Source organism: Sphaeramia orbicularis, chromosome 3 (genome assembly GCF_902148855.1).
Source record: "Sphaeramia orbicularis chromosome 3, fSphaOr1.1, whole genome shotgun sequence".
In the NCBI taxonomy this organism is placed as follows: Eukaryota; Metazoa; Chordata; class Actinopteri; order Kurtiformes; family Apogonidae; genus Sphaeramia; species Sphaeramia orbicularis.
Window position 1 is genome coordinate 44921605 of NC_043959.1, and position 21961 is coordinate 44943565.

Genomic DNA, 21961 nt, shown 5'->3' on the forward strand with positions numbered 1-21961 from the left:
ATTTTTTAAGGTGTTTCCATTATTTTGTCCAACCCCTGTACATGTTAGAACCATATACAGGGTGGGGAAGCAAAATTTACAATATTTTGAGGCAGGGATTGAAAGACAGTGTATGACCAATTAGTTTATTGAAAGTCATGAGAATTTATTTGCCACAAGAAAATTGACATAATAGAAAATGTTTTTATTCTATGTGTCCTCCTTCTTTCTCAATAACTGCCTTCACACGCTTCCTGAAACTTGCGCAAGTGTTCCTCAAATATTCGGGTGACAACTTCTCCCATTCTTCTTTAATAGTATCTTCCAGACTTTCTGGTAATAGTTTTGCTCATAGTCATTCTCTTCTTTCCATTATAAACAGTCTTTATGGACACTCCAACTATTTTTGAAATCTCCTTTGGTGTGATGAGTGCATTCAGCAAATCACACACTCTTTGACGTTTGCTTTCCTGATTACTCATATGGGCAAAAGTTTGTGAAAAGGTATGGATAATAGTGTTAGGTATGATTATGACATCAATATATGTTTGGTTTCAAAACAACTGACGTAGTGCCTGCTGAGAAAAAAACAACTAAATGTTCATTGTAAATTTTGCTTCCCCACCCTGTATGTATGGAATGTATTATGTCTCCTATGTGTGGAGACTTATGGGACACCCTGTAGTTGTATTTATGTAGCTTTAGAAAAGTGTGCTGTGTTTAGAGTTTTGGAAAAATGGAGGAAAATTTTTTGTGAAATGTGTTTTAGCAGTTGAGGAAAAACTGTAATACACCTCCAGTATGTCCCTGGTGTATGACTGATCACATCCACGCTGTCTGTTTCCAAAACGAGCCCAGATTTTGCGCGTCAACTTGCAACGTGGCGCCTGAAATCCTCCTCCGTTACCGACATGCCGTGGACCAATGACAGGGATCGTGGCAGCGGACGAGGCCGGACCACGTCTGAAACGGACACTGTGATTGGCTGTGCGTAAGCCGCCAGGAAATCCCGGCTTGGTTGCGCTCCCTCGTCAGGAAACGGGAACAGGATTGCCTAAATTCATTTGAGTGAAAGCTGTAGGTGTTCTCCACGGACACTCAGGTGTTTTCCTTAACGCGTCGCGGTGTTTTTTTTTTTTTTTTTGGATGCGCGCATTATTTTACGCACCGCAGCTGAGGAAAAGGAAAAAGGGCTGGTGCGTTTGTGTGTTTGTCAGAGCACAGACAGGGGAAGAAGTGGCTACGTAGCCGCTTTGCTTCATGTGCATTGTGGTGTCATCGGCCTGTTTGGAAACATCTGAGGAGTGGGCTTCATCCCTGTGACTGATGGACGTCCTCAGCTTCGTGTGCGCTCTGCTCCTTTGCACTGTGGTGGTGCACGGGAAACCAACATTACGCAAAGAAAGAATAATCCACCCGGATCCGGAGCTGAGCAGGCAAGCCCACGAAGACAATAAGAGCTACCAGTACGACCATGAGGCCTTTCTGGGGAAGGATGAGGCCAGAACATTTGACCAGCTCAGCCCAGAAGAGAGCAAGGACAGGCTGAGGTAAGGGTGTGCCATCAGGACCCCTACATGAGCTGCGTCTTTTTGTTGTTGTTGTTGTTGTTGTTGTTGTTTTTAAACATCCACACCATCAGGAGTGCCTTCCTGACATGAAGCCTGTGCCATCCACTGTCACAGCCTCCGTGGAGCTCTTTCCTTTTGTAAAATCGCGCAGACTCACTTCTCAAGTCTGTTTGCGTGTAACTTTCCAAGCTGAGAACATTAAAATTTAACATCTCAAAGCACAAGTGCCTGAGAAAGATGTGCATGTTAGCAAATCTGAGCAGTACATAAACCAGTGCATTATTGTGCCAAGGGCTCTATTCGCACACACTCCTATATAGGGTTAATTACTGTTGCTGAAATCTTAATTATAGATGATATTAAAAAAAACATTTGGAGGTGATGGAGTTGGAGTTAAGATCATGTGGCAGTAGATCTGCAAACTTTAGTATGTGCACACAATAGATAGGGTTTTTTTTTTTTTTTTTTTTTTGGCTTGTGTGTCATGCAAGCTTATCAGTGATGATGACAAGTTGGCACCATGTAACACACGTTGGCTGAAAGTCTTCCTTGTGGTGTTCAGAGTGGGAGGACTCATGTAACATCACAACGTGGCAACCCAAGTCTAAGAATACACCGCAGCCCCACTGCATTTTTTTTTTTTTTTTACTAAAATGGGCTTGGCTGCTCCTCCTCCCAAAAACAGACTAATTTAAGACACATCCCTTATGGTTTAAAAGGTCTCAACAAATATTTATCCAGTTGTGTGTTTGCCACCAAGTGAGCAACAGTTTAGGACAGGGGTGTCAAACTCATTTTAGTTCAGAGGCCACATACAGACTAATATGTTATAAAGTGGGCCAGACCAGTAAAATAATATAAATAACAGGATAAAAACTTAGAAATAATGTAAACTCCAAAATATTCTCTGTTTTTGATTAAAAAAAAAAAAAGGAAAAAAAAAAAAAAAGGTCAAATTCCGTATTGAAAATGTTTACATCTACAAACTCTACTTGAACATAACATGAACAAATATGAACAACTTAAAAATTGTAAAGAAAAATAAGTGCAATTTTAGCAAAATTATGCTTCAGTTTATTATTTATACATGTATATTATAACTTAAAGATCACGGTGGATCTACAAATGCACCAAACATTTAATAACAGGTAGAATATTGTTAAAATTCCACATACTTCTATTAAGACATTTCAGGTTGTTCATATTTGTTCTGGTTTTTACATTTTTTGTGAAAGGGCTAGTCTAAATGTAAACATTTTTGTGTATTTAACTTTTTTTTTTTTTTTTTGCACTAAAACAAGGAGGAAAATTTGTGTTTTTTCATTATTTATAGGTTATTATGATAGTATTTTACTGGTCTGACCCACTTTAGTTGAATTGACCTAAAATGATTTTTATATCCTTGATTGTTAAAATATTCAGTATAATTTTTGCATTTCACAAATTCATCCCGCGGGCCGGATTGAACCCTTTGGCGGGCTGGATTTGGCCCCCGGGCTGCATGTTTGACACCTGTAGTTTAGGACTTATCAGACTCATCATTCTCAGTACAAATAGTGTCAATCATCACTACTATTGGTTCATAATCAGATCAGTGACATCACAGTTTAGACCAGAGCAGCAAAGACATGAAACAGGGCTTAAATAGTCTTAAAAAGATGCTAAGTATTCTGTGTTTTTCTCTTCTCGTTTTAGTAAAATAGTCGACAGGATCGATGGCGACACTGACGGCTACATCACCACAGCAGAACTCAAGACCTGGATAAAACGTGTACAGAAGCGTTATGTTTACGAGAACGTGGCCAAGGTGTGGACAGATTACGACCTCAACAAAGACAACAAGATTTCATGGGATGAGTACAAACAGGCGACATATGGATACTACCTTGGTATGTTTGAGTGTCGGTGCAGTATTATTAAGTATAGAGGTCGACCGATATGGGTTTTTCTAAGGCTGATGGCCGATATCTACAGTCAATTTTTAAGGCCCATATTTAAGGCTGATTTTTTTTTTTTTTTAGACACATTGACCATAAAATACAATGAATGAATGAATGTTTTTATTATTGTGTCTTGCTTAAAAAACATGCCCAGCCCTTACATGGGCTTATAAGACACCAAAAATCAAACACCAGACAAAAGGCACAATAGATATGAACAAAACAAAATACTGACCCATTTAAACAAACACATCAATTGAAACACTCAGATAATTTAGATTTTTGTGCAGCAGTATAAATGAAATTATTAATACATGTACACATAGTACTCTTTTAACATTTACTGAACTTCAAGTGCTGCCCACACAGGTGCCTGATCAAATATCTTATAACAGTTTTACATCTGATCAAATGTCGGCTTTCACAAAAAAAAATAAGGCCGATATTGGAAAAAAAATCCATATATCGGTCTACCTCTAATTTAGTATCACACAGCTGCTTTTTAACTAAACCTGACTGTAAATGACCTCCTCAGCCAACCCAGAGGAATTCGAGGAGGCCACAGACCAGTTCAGCTTCAAGAAGATGCTGCCCCGTGATGAGAGGAGGTTCAAGACGGCCGATCTGAACGGGGACGGGGCAGCCGACAGAGAGGAGTTCACAGCCTTCCTCCACCCTGAGGAGTTTGAGCACATGAAGGATATTGTGGTTCTGGTGAGTTCTCGGTAACCACATTCTGAGTATGATTAGAAAGGCCCGACTCACTGGGATTTTAATGGGGGTAAAGAACAAGGCGTGAATAATCCAGCAATGAAACGCTCCTAAAACTGAATTATTTTTACATCACAGGAACAGACTTTAATTCCTAAATAATGTGGTGGTATACTTGGGTAAATGTGCTACATTCAGATGACTCACAAATGAAAATTTAACTCAGCATAGAAATGATTGAGTCTGTAGATTTTTTTTTTTTTTTTTTTTTTTTTCGGAACATGTCCAGTGGGATGGACCGGATGTCCTATTTAAGACTCGATCTTTAAATATAAATTTGGCTTCATGGAACAGTTGCGTGGCAAATGTTCACAGTGATGCACTATGTTTCTGCGTTCATAAAAGTTGTACTACCCATTTGACAGAGTTAATTATTAATCGCTCATTTTTATGATGTCACAGAAGTGTTACCGAAGTACCGTTCAGCGAGTGGCAGCTTCACAGATTGTGCTAAATCTGCCTGATATTAAGACGAAATAAAAGAAAGCGTCGCGCAACTACCAGGGGCGAGGTCGATCGAAGATAGCTACAGCCGCCTTTTACACAAACGACAACGCTGAGCTGTTTGATAGTGGTGTAATGGTGTGTGATGCATAGGTGGAAACACACAGAAATGACATGATTGTAGGTTAGTGTTACAGATAACCAGTGGAGCTGCTAGTGCACGTTCAGGCAGAAATCCCAAGTCATGAGCTCCTTAAATACCAGCCACACACAGATTATCATAACACTTTGTTTAAACATGCAGCTCTTTCTCAATGCGCAGAAACGATGAATTCATATCATGCCGAAGACAACATCATGACATGCAGTGTTTATTTTCATAGTAGCGTGCTTATGAAAGGATCGTCTTTTCCGATGTTTACAGGTTTTTTATTTTTTATGAATATCTATTCTGTGTGTACATCTGACCTAGCAGAGGGTAAGTGCTTTAGAAAATGGATGAATAGATGCTCTGCTGTATTATTAGGCAGCTATTAGACCACAGAAGCTACATGTCCATTAATCATTCAGCAGAGTTCGGAGATGGTGTCTCACCTGCAGGAAGAGATGCGTGCAGTTGTTTTGTCGGTGTGTTGCTAGTGGATGTGTTCGGATGCGTAATAATTGCTGCATTACTGTGGTTAACCAGCATTCTCAGAGATAGCCGCCGCTCATGACTTTAACATGTGTTCTGCTTATGCTGGGACTGAGTGGATGGCGGCTTACAGTGAACAGGGTGGGGCTCTCATCAGCACACAGTCACATAATTGTGGCGTCAGAGTGCACTAACCCGGCTGTAAGACGACCCTCCAACATCCACTCACAACGCCCCGGGTGACATGTTTCTCTTTTATTACTCAAAGTGAAAGGCCCCCTGTTGTGGACCAGTGTGTCTCCTTTTAATGACATCATTAACTTGTTTTGAACGCAGGAAACCCTGGAGGACATTGACAAGAACGGCGACGGACATGTGGACGAGGACGAGTACATCGGTGAGTTGAAGAAATGGAATGAAATGCATCAAGTTAAATCACGTTCAGTTATAAAATTGTGGGAAATTTAAAGGGATCGATCAGGAAGAATATAGTAAAAAACAAAGGATTGAAGTATTTTTAAAGGAGGAAAAACTTGCAGTGTTTTGAGATGATCTAAGGTACAGGTAGGGCTGCTCGATTATAGAAAAAAAAAAAAAAATCACGATTATTTTAGCAATAATTGAAATCACGATTATTAAAAACGATTATTTGTTAACCTTAAAGTTGTTTATTTTTTTCTTGCAAAGCAATGTAAAATATACTCTTTAAACATAAATAAAGCTTTTAACCACTAAAACAAAGTATGTTCACTTTTGTTTGAAACAAAAAAATCTTTGAATGCAAATGAGTGTACTGTAAATTCAAGTATGTTTCCTTTTGTGAATAAATAGTGCACTGTAATTAAACTGCTATAGACTTGCCATAGAACTGTAGCAATAAAAAAAAAAAAAACTCACGTAAAGTGCAATTTATAAATTCAAGTATGGTCAATGTAGTATGAAACAGTAAATTCAGTGGCGTGCCGTGAGGTTTCAGTTCAGGCCTTCTGTATACATCAGCCATCTAGAATACGTACGTTAGGGTTATACGGGTTAGGGTTAGGTTAATACGGGAGTTGCAGCGTAAAGAGATTCGGAGACTGAAGATTGCATTGCGGACGAAGTTGTTTTTATGCGTTTTAGTTTTTCATAAGATTACGATAAAGGTGGCGGTGGTTAAACTTTAGATGGTTAAAAAGGTTTGTTGTGTTAGCGGTCGGTACGGACACAACTACGAAACACTTTTTGCACGTGATGTGTTTTTGCTCTTCGTCTTCTTCATCAAACCCAAAGTGATTCCATACAATTGAATTTGACTTGCCTTTTTTGTTTACCAAGCACTTCTGCTGTGATTCTTCTGCCATTTTTCCAGACCGCTAGGTACAACTTTCCTCTTGGGGTGGACCTGCCGGCTAGCTGGCAGCTGGAGCTTAGAGGGGGGCGGGGCAGAGCAGCTCATGGGAGCTTGCATGCGCGTGAATTAAAACAACTCAAAATTAATAATCGTTTTTTCTCGATTACATCATTTTTGTAATCGTTGCGTGTAATAATTGAAATCGTAATTGAATTTCGATTAATTGCACAGGTGTCAAACATGTGGCCCGGGGGCCAAATCCGGCCCGCCAAAGGGTTCAATCCGGCCCCTGGGATGAATTTGTGAAATTGCAAAAATTACACTGAAGATATAAACAATCAAGGATGTTAAAATCATTTTAGGTCAATTCAATCTAAAGTGGATCAGACCAGTAAAATACTATCATAATAACCATTAAATAATGAAAACTGTACATTTGTGTCTTTGTTTTAGTTTTAAAACAGTAAAATTACACAAAAATGTTTACATTTACAGACTAGTCTTTAACAAAAAAATGTGAATATCTGAAATGTCTTAAGAGAAGTATGTGAAATTTTAATAATATTCTCCCTGGTATTTAATGTTTTGCATATTTCTAGATCCACTGTGATCTCTAAGTTGTGATTCACGTGTATAATGATAAACTAAAGTGTAATACTGTTAACATTGCACTTATTTTACTAAATAATTTTCAGGTTCATATTTGTTCATGTTATGTTCAAGTACAAATCCTAGATGTAAACATTTTCATTACGGAATTTACTTTTTTCACTCAAAAGTTTTTATCCTATTATTTATACTATTTTACTGGTCCGGCCCACTTTATACCATATTAGGCTGGATGTGGCCCCTGAACTAAACTGAGTCTGACACCCCTGATCTAAGGGTTTATACACATTTATAATGCTGCATTCCAGTCAGGTTTTTTGAGCCCATAAGTCACAACTTCAAACCATGACTCACGACTATGTAACGTTCCAGGCAAGTCACGCCAAACTGCCTGAGCGCAAGGAACTGTGGTAGTTAGATGTAAACAAACTAGCATGGTGGACTGTACGGGGCTTATGCTCATTTACAATCATTTCTATCGCCAGAGGTGTTTGCTCCTTGCTTATTTGAGGGAAAAATGGCGCATAAGGCAAGAGAAGCTGTTATACCTTTTATGTTATGTTAGTTGTATATTTGGATACGTATTTGGTATTAATCTATTCTTGTCCTCAATGGACTGAAAACTAGCTAACACTAGAGCAGCTGCTGATTATGCACACCATTTGCGGATAAATTATGTTAGAGCAATACCTTGTTTTGTTTGTTTTTTTAATTCAAGTTTTTATTTGGTTTACAGTGCAAGATTTACATATTTTATACATTGATAGTTTTGTTTTTTATAAAACAAGACAAAAAACAAACAAACAAAAAAACAAACAAACATAAAAAACCAAACAAACAAAGAGAGCAGTTGAGTAGCAATTGAACAATGGGCGTCAAGTATGTTCTTTTTAAGTATTTATAAAGTCTATCCATGGTCTCCAGCATTCCTTGAATTTGTCATGGTCCAGTCTTAGTGTAAAGGTGAGTTCTTCCATTTGAGCGATTTCTCTAACAAGGTCCTTCCATTCGTCCAGCGAGGGTGTCTTGTCTGTCAACCATTTCCTAGTGATCACTTTTTTGCTGGCAATCAACAAGATATTCCACAGATATGTTTTACAAAATCCTTTTATACCACCTGGTCGTTTACCTAAGAACATATTCTCAAAATTTAAAGGCGTGTTTATTTTCATGACTTTGTCAATACTAGTCCTGATTTTTTCCCAAAAGGGAGATAATTTGGGACAGCTCCAAAAAATATGATGGTGATAGCTTTTTTCACCCCACACTGTCTCCAGCATGATGTATCTACATTTAAACCTTTTTGTGCAGGTGTTCTAAAAAAGCGAATCACACTTTTCCATGCAAATTCTCTCCAACTAAGTGAAGATGTACTTTTCCATATATTTTCTTGTATTTTAGTCCATTATTCCATAGTCAATTCAAAATTGCCCTCCTTTTCCCACTTTTCTTTCATATAAACCGTATTTTCGGCCCTAATGTTTTGTAATTCGGTGTACAGTCTTGATATTAGTTTGTTGTTTGGGTATGATTTATAGGATTTCAGTAAAATTGTCATTATTCCACTAAGTGGTCTGTCTAGATCTACTTTGTTCATTTTGTCCAAATAATGACGGATTTGTAAAAACCTATAGAAATCTGAGTTGTCAAGATGGTAAATCTGTTTTATTTCTTGAAAGCTTCTAAGACAGCCTTTATGAAAAAGGTCACTGTATTTCACTAATCCTTTTCTGATCCATGTCTTGAAATTCTTGTCAGTCTTATTTGGAATAAAATCTTCATCAAATGCTACCCACCTAATCATCAGACACAATTCATTGCTTTCTTTTACCAGCTTTGCCCAGATCCTAAGAGCAGTTTCAGACCATGGATTGAGTGTAGTCATTTTGTTTACTAAATCTACATTACCAATCACAGCCGGTATGGGAATATTGTTGTTTTGGTTTTCAATTTCTTTCCATTTAGCTACGTAGGATGGGTTACAGATATCAACCAGTGGGTTTATTTGAGCTGCTCTATAATAATTTGCAATACCTTGTTTTAATGAACAATTTGCATTAACACCGCATCCATGGGGGGCCGCCATGGTTGTTTCATGGGCTATGTGACGTCAGAGCTCAGAACTGCGAGTACATCGATCTAGTATGAGTTCACAGGTAGGAAGCCACAGGTTTGACTGCCATTCCAGTGCATCTTCACCAGTTGAAGGTTGGACAAACACGAGTTACGGGTTGCCTGGAACGCAGCATAAGAGCGACTAGTGCAAGAAACTTACATTACTTACTTAACAACTTACATATGCTGCCTTCCAAAAAAAGTCACTGCTTGGATTTACCAAAACAAAAAGGTAACAGTCTTCAAATGGATAATTCCTGCAGTGATAATTACGTTTCATCTGGAAACATGTTCTTTAACCCTAGCTGATGCAGTGAGTAGCTCCTCATTTCTTGAACAACCATCAGTTTAATAGAGATCATAAAGATCAGACCACACCGGGCTTTTCAAAGAATAGTTCAGAGAGCATGAAACATCATTTTCATACATGGATTGGCCACCACAGAGAATCTTTTTAGATGTGATGGAGAAGAATTTACACTTTGGTCTGTCTCTCCATCATCAATACAAGATCTAAGGTCAAAAAATAATGCAGCTCTTAGATACAGAATAGATAAAAGCGTAGGGATTTCACTTTAACTTGGAACCCTTTTGTAAATTTCATTCAAGGCATCCACTTTCAGCAGACTTCTTCATTCCTTCTCTTTCTTCTTTTCTGTCCTCATTTTTGCAGTGACCCTTGGTATCAAATAACTGCTTACAAAAAGACAGACTGTTAATGCAACCATTATGCATCAGACTGTTATCTTCATTTTAATTTTTTTTCATGATAAAAGACAGTCTAAATGTGTGCCCCCTTTTCTCTTGATTTAAAAAAAATATATATATATATTTTTTTTATCTTCTCTCTGAGCGGGTAGGTGGGTGGGGTTTGATGTTTGTATGTTGTTTTGCCTTGGACTACTTCATGTGTCCTATGCTGATGTAGATGCTTATTTGAAAATGGAAAAATAAAGTCCTTAAAAACTAAAAAATAAATAAATAAATAATGCAGCCTTGGACAGAAATAAAGGCTATGATATTTATTGTGAGACTGCATAAGCATTACATGGCACGAGTGAATGCATCCTCTAAACAAACATAAAGGCAAACCAGTGAAATATTGTGTAACTTTTTTAGGCCATACAGCGTATAAATATATTATACACTTGTAAACTTCATCCCAGATGACTAACTTCTCAGTAAGACGTTGTATTTGTTGTTGTAACATCATTCTCTGTTCATCTTTTTCAGCGGATATGTTTGCTCATGAGGACGGCGGTCCAGAGCCGGACTGGGTCAGGACTGAGAGGGAACAGTTCTCTGACTTCCGAGACTTGAACAAAGATGGTAAAATGGACCAGGATGAGATCCGCCACTGGATTATGCCCCAAGACTATGATCACGCTCAGGCTGAGGCCAGACATCTGGTGTACGAGTCGGACCAGGACAAGGTACCGTATGTTATCCTTTACCTTCATCAGTGAGTCATGGTTCTAGTTATCGGGTGCTTCACTTATTTTATAATAACTCTATGTGTTGGCTATTTCTTACTTATATCAGGAAAAATATTGGTGGAAAAGCATAGATTAAAATCTGCTGGATTGAAAATTTGGAGATGTTATGTTATTGTATGAAGTTCTGCATGGAACTGTTTGAAACCATGGGGATGATGAAGAACCAACTCTTACTATCCACATAACACTAGTGGATTGAAATACACATTTAAAGGTTGGTTCACTTTATTATCTCCGTAGTGACAATTTAGGCTGTTTCTCAATACGCGTTGTTGTTGGTTCTTCCGTTCTCATGAAACATCATCAGTCGTGGTACAAGTGCTGTTCAGTTGCAAGTTCGCATAAACCAAGAACGCATGGAATACCTGGATGTCGTTCTTGTCAGCTAGCTTAAACCAAGGATGCACTGGTTGGTGACTCATGTACAGGGTGGGGAAGCAAAATTTACAATGAACATTTAGTTGTTTTTTCTCAGCAGGCACTATGTCAATTGTTTTGAAACCAAACATATATTGATGTCATAATCATACCTAACACTATTATCCATACCTTTTCAGAAACTTTTGCCCATATGAGTAATCAGGAAAGCAAACGTCAAAAAGTGTGTGATTTGCTGAATGCACTCGTCACACCCAAGAAGATTTCAAAAATAGTTGGGAGTGTCCATAAAGACTGTTTATAATGGAAAGAAGAGAATGACTATGAGCAAAACTATTAGGAGAAAGTCTGGAAGATACTTTTACAGAAGAATGGGAGAAGTTGTCACCCGAATATTTGAAGAACACTTGCGCAAGTTTCAGGAAGCGTGTGAAGGCAGTTATTGAGAAAGAAGGAGGACACATAGAATAAAAACATTTTCTATGATGTCAATTTTCTTGTGGCAAATAAATTCTCATGACTTTCAATAAACTAATTGGTCATACACTGTCTTTCAATCCCTGCCTCAAAATATTGTAAATTTTGCTTCCCCACCCTGTAGACTTAGCTGGGAAATAATTCCCTAGATGCGGTTCATGCTGGCCCAGCCGTGAGCCCACTGGCTTGGACGGGACCCAGTCAGCTGTACCCGACTGAACCGACAAAATGTATTACACTTTTGAAAAATGTATAAAATGTATAAATGACATGTAAATTCTAGTACAAATGTATTGAAATCAAATCGAGTGACATTGCGGTGATTTGAAGGAAATACGTTAGGGAGCAGATGACAAATACAGCAGAGACAGGGAGGAAAGTTCACAAGTACACAGCCGGTCCAATTACAGACAGACTTTTGTTCATAGGAAGTACGCTCTCTGGGACTGTTCTTACCAAGACCGTACTCGCCAAGTTCATAAGACCGTACTCTGCGTTCTTGGTATTGAGAAACGGCCTTAGTCTCTGCATGTGACCCACCCTAATAGAGGGTATGCACGTGACGTCACCGCTAGCGGAAGTCGCCGCGGTTCCGTCCACTGAGTGGCAGAAAGAGGGAGATGAGTAGCGGCTTTGGCTTGAATACTGCGAAAACTTTAGAACAATCTAAAAAGTGGGGAACAGCTGTTGTGCCATTGATTGCACAAATAGGTTTAAAAAGCACTCGGAGCTATCGTTTTAGCGGCTACCTAAAGCCAAAGACAGAAGAAGCACATGGATCGCTGCAATTCGTAGAAATAACTGGAATCCAGACAACAAAACATGGATTTGTGGTTGCCATTTCGTGTCAGGTAACATTAATTTATGCTGTGTTCTTGCGTAAAATCATACCTTAAATTACATATCGTTTTGGCTAACGTTACTTCTTAGTTAAGCTCTTAATGTTAGCATCTGTCATTTAGTTCTATATTTCATAACTGAAACATTTTTGTCTTCAGTTGTGTGATTCTGAACCTTGTGCTCTACATAATTTGTGAACTAGCTTAAACTGAGGCTAACCTAGTTTTCCAAATAAGGGGGTACTCTAGCACAAAGCTGTTGTCGCTGTGTTGTATCAAGTATTTGATGTTAACTCTACTTAAATCTCCACAGTACCAGTAGATCATCCACTCACTTGGGTCAATACTAAGGGTTCAACTCCAGTAAATCAGTAGTGAACTGTGAGCACTACTGCTGGGCCTTTACCTTGGCAATCACCGCCAAGAAAATACATCTGCACTGACATAAAACCTCAAAAACAATAGTATGTTGAATTGAAAGCACTCACCAGCTGTAATCCTCTAATTAACGATGACGAGGATGTCAACAACTCTTTATCTTTTGTATGCTTTCAGGTTTTGCATTGGGTATTTTCCCGGCGTTGAAATTAGGTTCATATGATCCACATTGATCCACAGTGCCATGCCATGTCTCCCTGTTGTGTGCGTGTGCGTGTGTGTGCGTGTGTAAGTGTGTGGGCGTGTGTGTGTGTGTGCGTGCGTGTCTAGTATGGAGGGTGGGAGGGAGGGGTTTTCTTTGTAATTGTTATTCTGTTTTTATTGTGTAATTGTTTTTAATTCTGTAAAGCACTTTGTGTTGCATCTGTGCATGAAAAGCGCTTTATAAATAAAGGTTGATTGATTGATATAAATGTCAGGATACGTGATTTCTGTCCACATATCAATGTTCGTAGACCACTTGTTGTTTGGTAGCTTGTAAGGATCCATGTCCAGTCCAGTTGTCTTTAATTTCATGTTATATTCCACATTTTTCCCGGTGTCGATGTAGTTACTGCTATGCTCCGCCATGTTGAGCCGCTTTGTTTTTGCCACTCAGTCTGACTTAGAGGGGCGTGGCCCAGGGGGGAAGTGACGTATATGCATTCCCTCCATACGCACAGCACCTTCTATTAGCATTAGCATTAGCATTTAGCACAGTGGCAGCCATTGAACGTGCTCAGACCTTTATCCATACCTAGGTCAAGTGCACAGCAACAATAATGTAACCTAAACATTTTGATGATCAGGTACACACAAAAGCACTCAAAAAGGCCCAGGTCTGGAGAATCACTTACAGAACCTTGTAGCTGTTAGACGAAAACACACGGCCTGTATTGTCTTTCTGTTGTTTGTTTTTTTACATTTCTTTGCAGATTTTCTGAAAAGCGTGTGAAAATTTTCAGTACTTTTGGATGGAAACCCACCTCAAAATCCCTCTTTTCTCACACTTCTCAGGACCAGATGCTGACCAAGGATGAGATCCTTGAAAACTGGAACATGTTCGTTGGAAGTCAGGCCACCAACTATGGAGAAGACCTCACCAGGAACCATGATGAGCTCTGAGTTCTGAGTGTGTGTGAATGAGGAGGGGTCGCTGAATAACTTAGTCTTCAGCGACAGGACTTTGACCTCCGCCCTCAACCATATCACCGCTTCCATCCTTTGGTCGTCACAGTGGGACAGATGTACGCTGCGGATGCCAAACGGGCGGATGGATACGGTTCGGTCCGACCACTAACACTATAGGTCCTTTAGTGGTTCTGTTTCTGACATTCAGGAGCAAAACCAGACCCAGTGGACTTCACTTCCATCGATGGTGCCTTCCAGCCGCATCGCCGGCGTCGCTGCCTCAGAGATCTGTGTAGATAGTCTTTATTAAAACCTGCTCGAGCCGAATGCGGAGCGATACAGTTTATCAGAAACAGGAGCAGTTTTTTGGATAGAAACGTTAATGTGAAACTGCAGTTCAGAGCTTTTATTCTGATTTTATTTATTGATGAAATAACTTCCTAAATGTTTAGTGTTCAGCTAGAATTTTTTAACGTAAGACACATTTGATGTTTCTGTTTACACTCTTTACGGCCAAATAAGTTAGATTTTTGCTTGTTTGTTTGTTTCGGATTAGTGGAATGCTTTAAGAACTGATAAACTGATGTTCAGTGGCATGGTTTTTGCACGTGTTGGGTTTTAGTTTAGCCTGTGAACAATTTCCTTCTTTGTACTTAGTTTAAATTGTATTTATTCCAAGGCCAACAGTTTGTGCTATGTTACATTTTTTGACTTCTGTTTTGTTACACTTGTTACAGCTGGAGTATAAGACTGACTTTTGTTGCTGTTTTGTTTTTTTAGAGGAAAGAGAGAACATTTCCTTTGCTCTTCTCAAATAACTTATTGCATTACGTTACAACAGTCACAGCATTGTATATATCAGTCGGATATATTCACCTTTTGTCTTTTAATGTTTTTTTGTTGTTTTTTTTTCAGCCAATATAGTTTGTATGAAAAGTGCATAGACCTATACAACTCAAAGAAATGACCATGAGAATTGGTTTTTGGATTTTATTTTGTGAAAGTGATGTCACTCGGAACGCCTTTTTTCTTTTCTCTCTGTGCTTTTTCTGTTAATGTGTCTTAAACCTCAGTTGCATAAACAGTCCTCAAACATATTTATATGTATTTTATTCCACAATGAACATGCTCAACATCCACGTGAAAATAAATAATAGAGACTCTACTGTGTTTTGTGTGTAATATATACTACAAGAGCATTTCAGTCACTGAGTATGAGCCATTTGTGCTGGTACAACAAACCAGGAACAGTCATTTATGTTTTCAATGTTAACCTTTAAATAATAGTCTGAGATCCTAACAAAAACATATTTCTTTATGGTTAGAAACCACAATGTCTCTCAATAACACTCAAAGACCTATTATGTAGCAACTTTCAAATACATTTTCCTCTACATTTAACCTTTGTTAAGTGATTTATCACCATTTATTACAATACTACCCTCTGGATTTTGCATTTTTCAGTGATAATCAGTTATTTTCCTTGAATTTACTGCTTTTTACTTTAAAAGCCTGAAAAAACAATAAAAAGTGACTTTTTCAGCAAAATATGTCATTAACTGAACATAAAAACAGTCTGTCATATGTCAATCTACATGGGTTTTACTGGTGAATCAATATTGCACAAGTTCACGGTGTTTCCACATTCATTTTGGAGTGTCTGAAAGTCAAAATGAGTCATATCTTACAATGCCGAAAAGCTGAGAAACAGTTTACTTCATGTATTTTTAACGTATTGACAGGATTAGTGGTTTACAGGTTCTTAAACATTGTAGATCAGTAGATGCTTTTGGTCTCCTGCAACTGTTCAGGTCTTTGAGGGTTAATAAAAGCAGCGTTGACCTCAACATCAAACTAACAGAGGAGCAACGGGACGTAGTCTTAAATTTAGTTCACTCCTCATCCTTATGTTCCTAATCCGGTGTAAAGTTCTCCTGAGAATCCATTATACAGATGCAAAACTGGGCCGTATTTACCCATCTGTCAGCGATGTCTGCAGTAGATGTTGTTGTTGCCACTTTTATGTATGTGTTGGATTAATGGGACATTATTTATATGAACGCGTCATCTCAGTGTTTAAATGCCCTTGATATTGTTTATCACGGTGCACTGAGGTTTATTGCAGGCCTCAAAGCTCTTCATTTTCCTTTATACACTTGAGCTGAATGGATAGAGCTTTTAACACAGACGAAAACGCTAGTATTCTTTTATCTATAAATGTATTTTAGGTCTGCTTCCATCATATTTGTTTGTCTACATCTGTTGGAATGACTCAAATAACTATAGTATCTGGTTCCAGGATCTGTTACCATGACGAGTTCCAAAAGTCAAAACAGAACTGGGAAAAAAAAAGCCTTTACATGTTCTGCAGAAGGAGATCAAACTGGAGGAACTGGTCTCTTTCAATACATTCAAAGTCATTTTAAATGAATGGGAACAGGTTAAATCTGGGTGTAGATGTTTTTCTGTTTGATTGAATCAGGTTCTGCTCTGAAATGCTTTTAAGAAACATTGTTGTTATACTTTTAGCATCTTTCAGAATGATGGGGTTTTATATGTGTGTTCTTATTTTAGTGTTTTATGTATATTTTTGGTGTGGCTGTATGGCTGCGGCCCTGCGATGAACTGGTGACTTGTCCAGGGTGTACCCCGCCTTCGCCCCTATGTAGCTGGGATAGGCTCCAAGCGACCCCCGTGACCCTAGTGAGGATAAAGCGGGTTCAGATAATGAATGAATGAATGTATGGCTGTGATTTCTATTTTGTGTCACTTCTGCTGCTGCTCCCTCGGCTAGGACATTCTTGAAAAAGAGATTTTTAATCTTTTAATCTGAGCTTTTTTTCCTAGTTAAATAAAGGTTATAATAATTTTAAAAAAAAAAGAAAAAAGATGTAAACAAGTGGTGCCAGGCACAAGCCCCGCCTCTCGCCTGTATCGTAGCTTATTTTGGCATCGATCCAGCTGATGGCATCATGTCTATGTGGGTGGTGATGTCAGCATATCAGCTGCCTCTATATATGTGCCAAGTCTGAAGTAAATTGGGGAAAAAAATTATGTTTTTATAGACATTTCAAATTTTGCCTGTTATATGTAAATGGGAGAAGAAAAAAGAGTAAAAAAAATAAAAATAATAATAAATGTGAACTTTGACCTACTTTTCCAAAAAAATTTAACCACATCTATTCTGAGTCGCTGGCAATCTATAAACCCAATTTAGTATGAATTCAACCAATAGTTTTGCTGCTAATGTTAACAAAACAAACAAACAAACAACCAAACAAACAAACAAACAAACCAACCAACCAAAAACAAAACCCCTTGCCTCCCTTTTGGGGGTCAGGGTAACAATCCCCCACATGTCTTACTCATATTTTGGTTTTTCCCAAACTCGGTGACACAATAAGCAGAGTCCATGGCCAAACCATCACTCCCAGTCTATAGTCTATAATCGTCGGTATCTGTTTTATCACAACTTTTATCACAGCATCAGTGAAGTGGGCTGATGTTTTTCAGTTTCTGGCTGATCTTGTGTAATTGAAGGTTCACCCGTTGCCCAACACATGACTGTTGATTCAGGTTTTACACAACATACGTCTTCAAATGCTTAGATTTTCACTTCCACCAAGTCTTTCTGTAACACGTGGGAATCTTTTCTGTTACTGTCAGACTCAAACCGTCTCAGGATTTGGAGGAGAATTGATCTTTCACTGCCACTCCTCTGTTTCACAGCTCTGCAGCAGTTCAACACCACCCTCACATTTTTTTGTCTTTTATTTACTACCTCTCTGTTATAACCTTTGTTGTGTGTGGCGTGTAGGTGTGTTCATGTTTTTGTCTACATGTGTTCCTGTGGGGTTTGACCTGAGCTGGGTGGGCTGTGGGTGGGTTTGTTCAAATGTAGGGACGTGAGATACAGTTTCATTATGTACAATTATGACTTTTTGTTACTGTCCACAATATTAGAAAATTCAATAAAGAGGGTTGTGGAAGAAAAACACAGGGGCTGAAAACACTAACTGTAGGCCCTTATGAAACAAAAATATATGGCAATATATTGAAAAATGTAATGCATTATATTAAAAAATACATTTCCATATATGGGAAAGTAGTGCATATATTTTCCAATATACTGCAATATATGCTTTAATCATATATTGATATATATAAAACATATATTGCAATGAAGACAAAAACTGCCCTATATTTTTACATATAGTTTTATTGAAACTCAATTTCTTTCCATTGACACAAGTTTACATAAAGCAGATATTTATCAACACTTACATTACTTGGTGTGTATAATAACATATTTCATGAAAATATGCATCGTGATATACATGAAAAAAGTGTTAACTGAAAAAAGATGCCTTCTTAGTCATTTTGGCAACATTGGATAAAACAGATGTACATATATATATACATGCATATTTTTTGAAGTGTATTACTAAATATATAATTACATATATTTAGTAATTCAATAGACAATATATGTATGTATATATGCACACATGCATTATGAAGTGTATTACTAAATATATAATGACATATATTTACATGTATAAGTAAATATATTGTCATATATGTTTCAGTATATGGAAAGCGGCAATTCCTTATGTATTTTTCAATATATTGTAATATAATACAAAATATATTGACACAATATATTATTCTGTATATTTTAAATATAAATATATATTATACAGTAATATATTTTTCAGTCAGTAATATATTGACAGTCAATATAGAGAAATATATTTTCTTTGCATAAGGGGGCACAGAGTGTTTTTTAGAAAATAAACGGAAAAATTTTACTGTAAGACAGGGGTGTCAAACATAAGGATGTGGGCCAAGACTGGCCCGCCTAAGGGTCCAATATGGCCTGTGGAGTGAATTTATGAAATATGTTTAGTTCAGTTCAGTTCAGTACAGTACAGTACAGTACAGTACAGTTTAGTTTAGTTTAGTTTAGTTTAGTTTAGTTTAGTTTAGTTTAGTTTAGTTTAGTTTAGTTTAGTTTAGTTCAGTACAGTACAGTACAGTACAGTTTAGTTTGGTTTAGTTTAGTTTAGTTTAGTTCAGTACAGTACAGTACAGTTTAGTTTAGTTTAGTTTAGTTTAGTTTAGTTTAGTTTAGTTTAGTTTAGTTTAGTTTAGTTCAGTACAGTACAGTACAGTACAGTTTAGTTTAGTTTAGTTTAGTACAGTACAGTTTAGTTTAGTTTAGTTTAGTGCAGTACAGTACAGTACAGTACGGTTTAGTTTAGTTTAGTTTAGTTTAGTGCAGTTCAATACAGTACTGTTTAGTTTAGTTTAGTTTAGTTTAGTTTAGTTTAGTTTAGTTCAGTACAGTACAGTTTAGTTTAGTTTAGTTCAGTACAGTACAGTTTAGTTTAGTTTAGTTTAGTTTAGTGCAGTACAGTACAGTTTAGTTTAGTTTAGTTTAGTGCAGTTCAATACAGTACAGTTTAGTTTAGTTTAGTTTAGTTTAGTGCAGTACAGTACAGTTTAGTTTAGTTTAGTTTAGTGCAGTTCAATACAGTACTGTTTAGTTTAGTTTAGTTTAGTGCAGTACAGTACAGTTTAGTTTAGTTTAGTTTAGTTTAGTTTAGTGCAGTACAGTACAGTACTGTTTAGTTTAGTTTAGTTTAGTGCAGTTCAATACAGTACTGTTTAGTTTAGTTTAGTTCAGTTCAGTACAGTACAGTACAGTTTAGTTTAGTTTAGTTTAGTGCAGTACAGTACAGTACAGTACAGTTTAGTTTAGTTTAGTGCAGTACAGTACAGTTTAGTTTAGTTTAGTTTAGTGCAGTTCAATACAGTACAGTTTAGTTTAGTTTAGTTTAGTTTAGTGCAGTACAGTACAGTTTAGTTTAGTTTAGTTTAGTGCAGTTCAATACAGTACTGTTTAGTTTAGTTTAGTTTAGTGCAGTACAGTACAGTTTAGTTTAGTTTAGTTTAGTTTAGTTTAGTTTAGTGCAGTACAGTACAGTACTGTTTAGTTTAGTTTAGTTTAGTGCAGTTCAATACAGTACTGTTTAGTTTAGTTTAGTTCAGTTCAGTACAGTACAGTACAGTTTAGTTTAGTTTAGTTTAGTTCAGTTCAGTACAGTACAGTACAGTTTAGTTTAGTTTAGTTCAGTACAGTACAGTTTAGTTTAGTTTAGTTTAGTGCAGTTCAATACAGTACTGTTTAGTTTAGTTTAGTTCAGTTCAGTACAGTACAGTACAGTTTAGTTTAGTTTAGTTTAGTTCAGTACAGTACAGTTTAGTTTAGTTTAGTGCAGTACAGTACAGTACAGTTTAGTTTAGTTTAGTTTAGTTTAGTTTAGTGCAGTACAGTACAGTACTGTTTAGTTTAGTTTAGTTTAGTTTAGTTTAGTTTAGTTTAGTTTAGTTTAGTGCAGTTCAATACAGTACTGTTTAGTTTAGTTTAGTTTAGTTTAGTTCAGTGCAGTACAGTACAGTTTAGTTTAGTTTAGTTTAGTTTAGTTTAGTTTAGTGCAGTACAGTACAGTACTGTTTAGTTTAGTTTAGTTTAGTTTAGTTTAGTTTAGTTTAGTGCAGTTCAATACAGTACTGTTTAGTTTAGTTTAGTTTAGTTTAGTTCAGTGCAGTACAGTACAGTTTAGTTTAGTTTAGTTTAGTTCAGTACAGTTTAGTTTAGTTTAGTTCAGTGCAGTACAGTACAGTTTAGTTTAGTTTAGTTTAGTTTAGTTCGGTTCAGTTCAGTTTACTTTACTTTAGGTCAATTTAGTTTGGTTTAGTTCACTTCAGTTTTACTTTACTTTAGTTCAGTTTAGTTTAGTTCAGTTTAGTTTAGTTTAGTTCAGTTTACTTTACTTTACTTTACTTTAGTTCAGTTTAGTTTAGTTTAGTTCAGTTTACTTTCCTTTCCTTTAGTTCAGTTTAGTTTAGTTCAGTTTAGTTTAGTTTAGTTCAGTTCAGTTCAGTTCAGTTTAGTTTAGTTTAGTTCAGTTTAGTTTAGTTTAGTTCAGTTTACTTTAGTTCAGTTTAGTTCAGTTCAGTTTAGTTTAGTTTAGTTCAGTTTAGTTTAGTTTAGTTCAGTTTACTTTAGTTCAGTTTAGTTCAGTTCAGTTTAGTTTAGTTTAGTTTAGTTCAGTTTACTTTACTTTAGTTCAGTTTAGTTTAGTTCAGTTCAGTTGACTTTACTTTACTTTACTTCAGTTCAGTTTAGTTTAGTTCAGTTTAGTTTAATTTAGTTCAGTTTAGTTTAGTTTAGTTTAATTTAGTTCAGTTTAGTTTAATTTAGTTCCGTTTAGTTTAGTTTAATTTAGTTCAGTTTAGTTCAGTTTAGTTTAATTTAGTTCAGTTTAGTTTAGTTCAGTTCAGTTCAGTTTAGTTTAGTTTAGTTCAGTTTAATTTAGTTTAGTTCAGTTTACTTTAGTTCAGTTTAGTTCAGTTCAGTTTAGTTTAGTTTAGTTTAGTTCAGTTTACTTTAGTTCAGTTTAGTTTAGTTTAGTTCAGTTTACTTTACTTTAGTTCAGTTTAGTTTAGTTCAGTTTAGTTTAGTTTAGTTCAGTTCCGTTTAGTTTAGTTCAGTTTACTTTACTTTAGTTCAGTTTAGTTTAGTTCAGTTGAGTTCAGTTTAGTTTAGTTCAGATTACTTTACTTTAGTTCAGTTTAGTTTAGTTTAGTTCAGTTCAGTTAACTTTACTTTACTTTACTTTAGTTCAGTTCAGTTCAGTTTAGTTTAGTTTAGTTCAGTTTAGTTTAATTTAGTTCAGTTTAGTTTAGTTTAGTTTAGTTTAGTTTAGTTTAGTTTAGTTTAGTTTAGTTCAGTTTAGTTCAGTTTAGTTTAATTTAGTT

The 21961-nt window shown here is 36.6% G+C and overlaps 1 protein-coding gene across 2 annotated transcripts in view; it reads left to right on the top strand.

The window, feature by feature from the left end:
* The first annotated feature begins 993 nt into the window (after nucleotides 1-993).
* Nucleotides 994-21961, top strand: part of rcn1 (reticulocalbin 1, EF-hand calcium binding domain) — a 32471-nt gene continuing 11503 nt past the window's right edge. The window contains exons 1-6 of one of the 2 annotated variants that reach the window (XM_030130809.1): nucleotides 994-1529; nucleotides 3246-3439; nucleotides 4026-4204; nucleotides 5676-5736; nucleotides 10630-10829; nucleotides 14021-14144. In XM_030130809.1, coding sequence (XP_029986669.1) covers nucleotides 1306-1529; nucleotides 3246-3439; nucleotides 4026-4204; nucleotides 5676-5736; nucleotides 10630-10829; nucleotides 14021-14128 — 966 coding nt within the window. In that variant the 5' untranslated portion in view covers nucleotides 994-1305 and the 3' untranslated portion in view covers nucleotides 14129-14144. Of the gene's footprint in view, nucleotides 1530-3245; nucleotides 3440-4025; nucleotides 4205-5675; nucleotides 5737-10629; nucleotides 10830-14020; nucleotides 15295-21961 lie in introns of those variants that run through there. The other variant, XM_030130808.1, reaches the window with a different exon arrangement.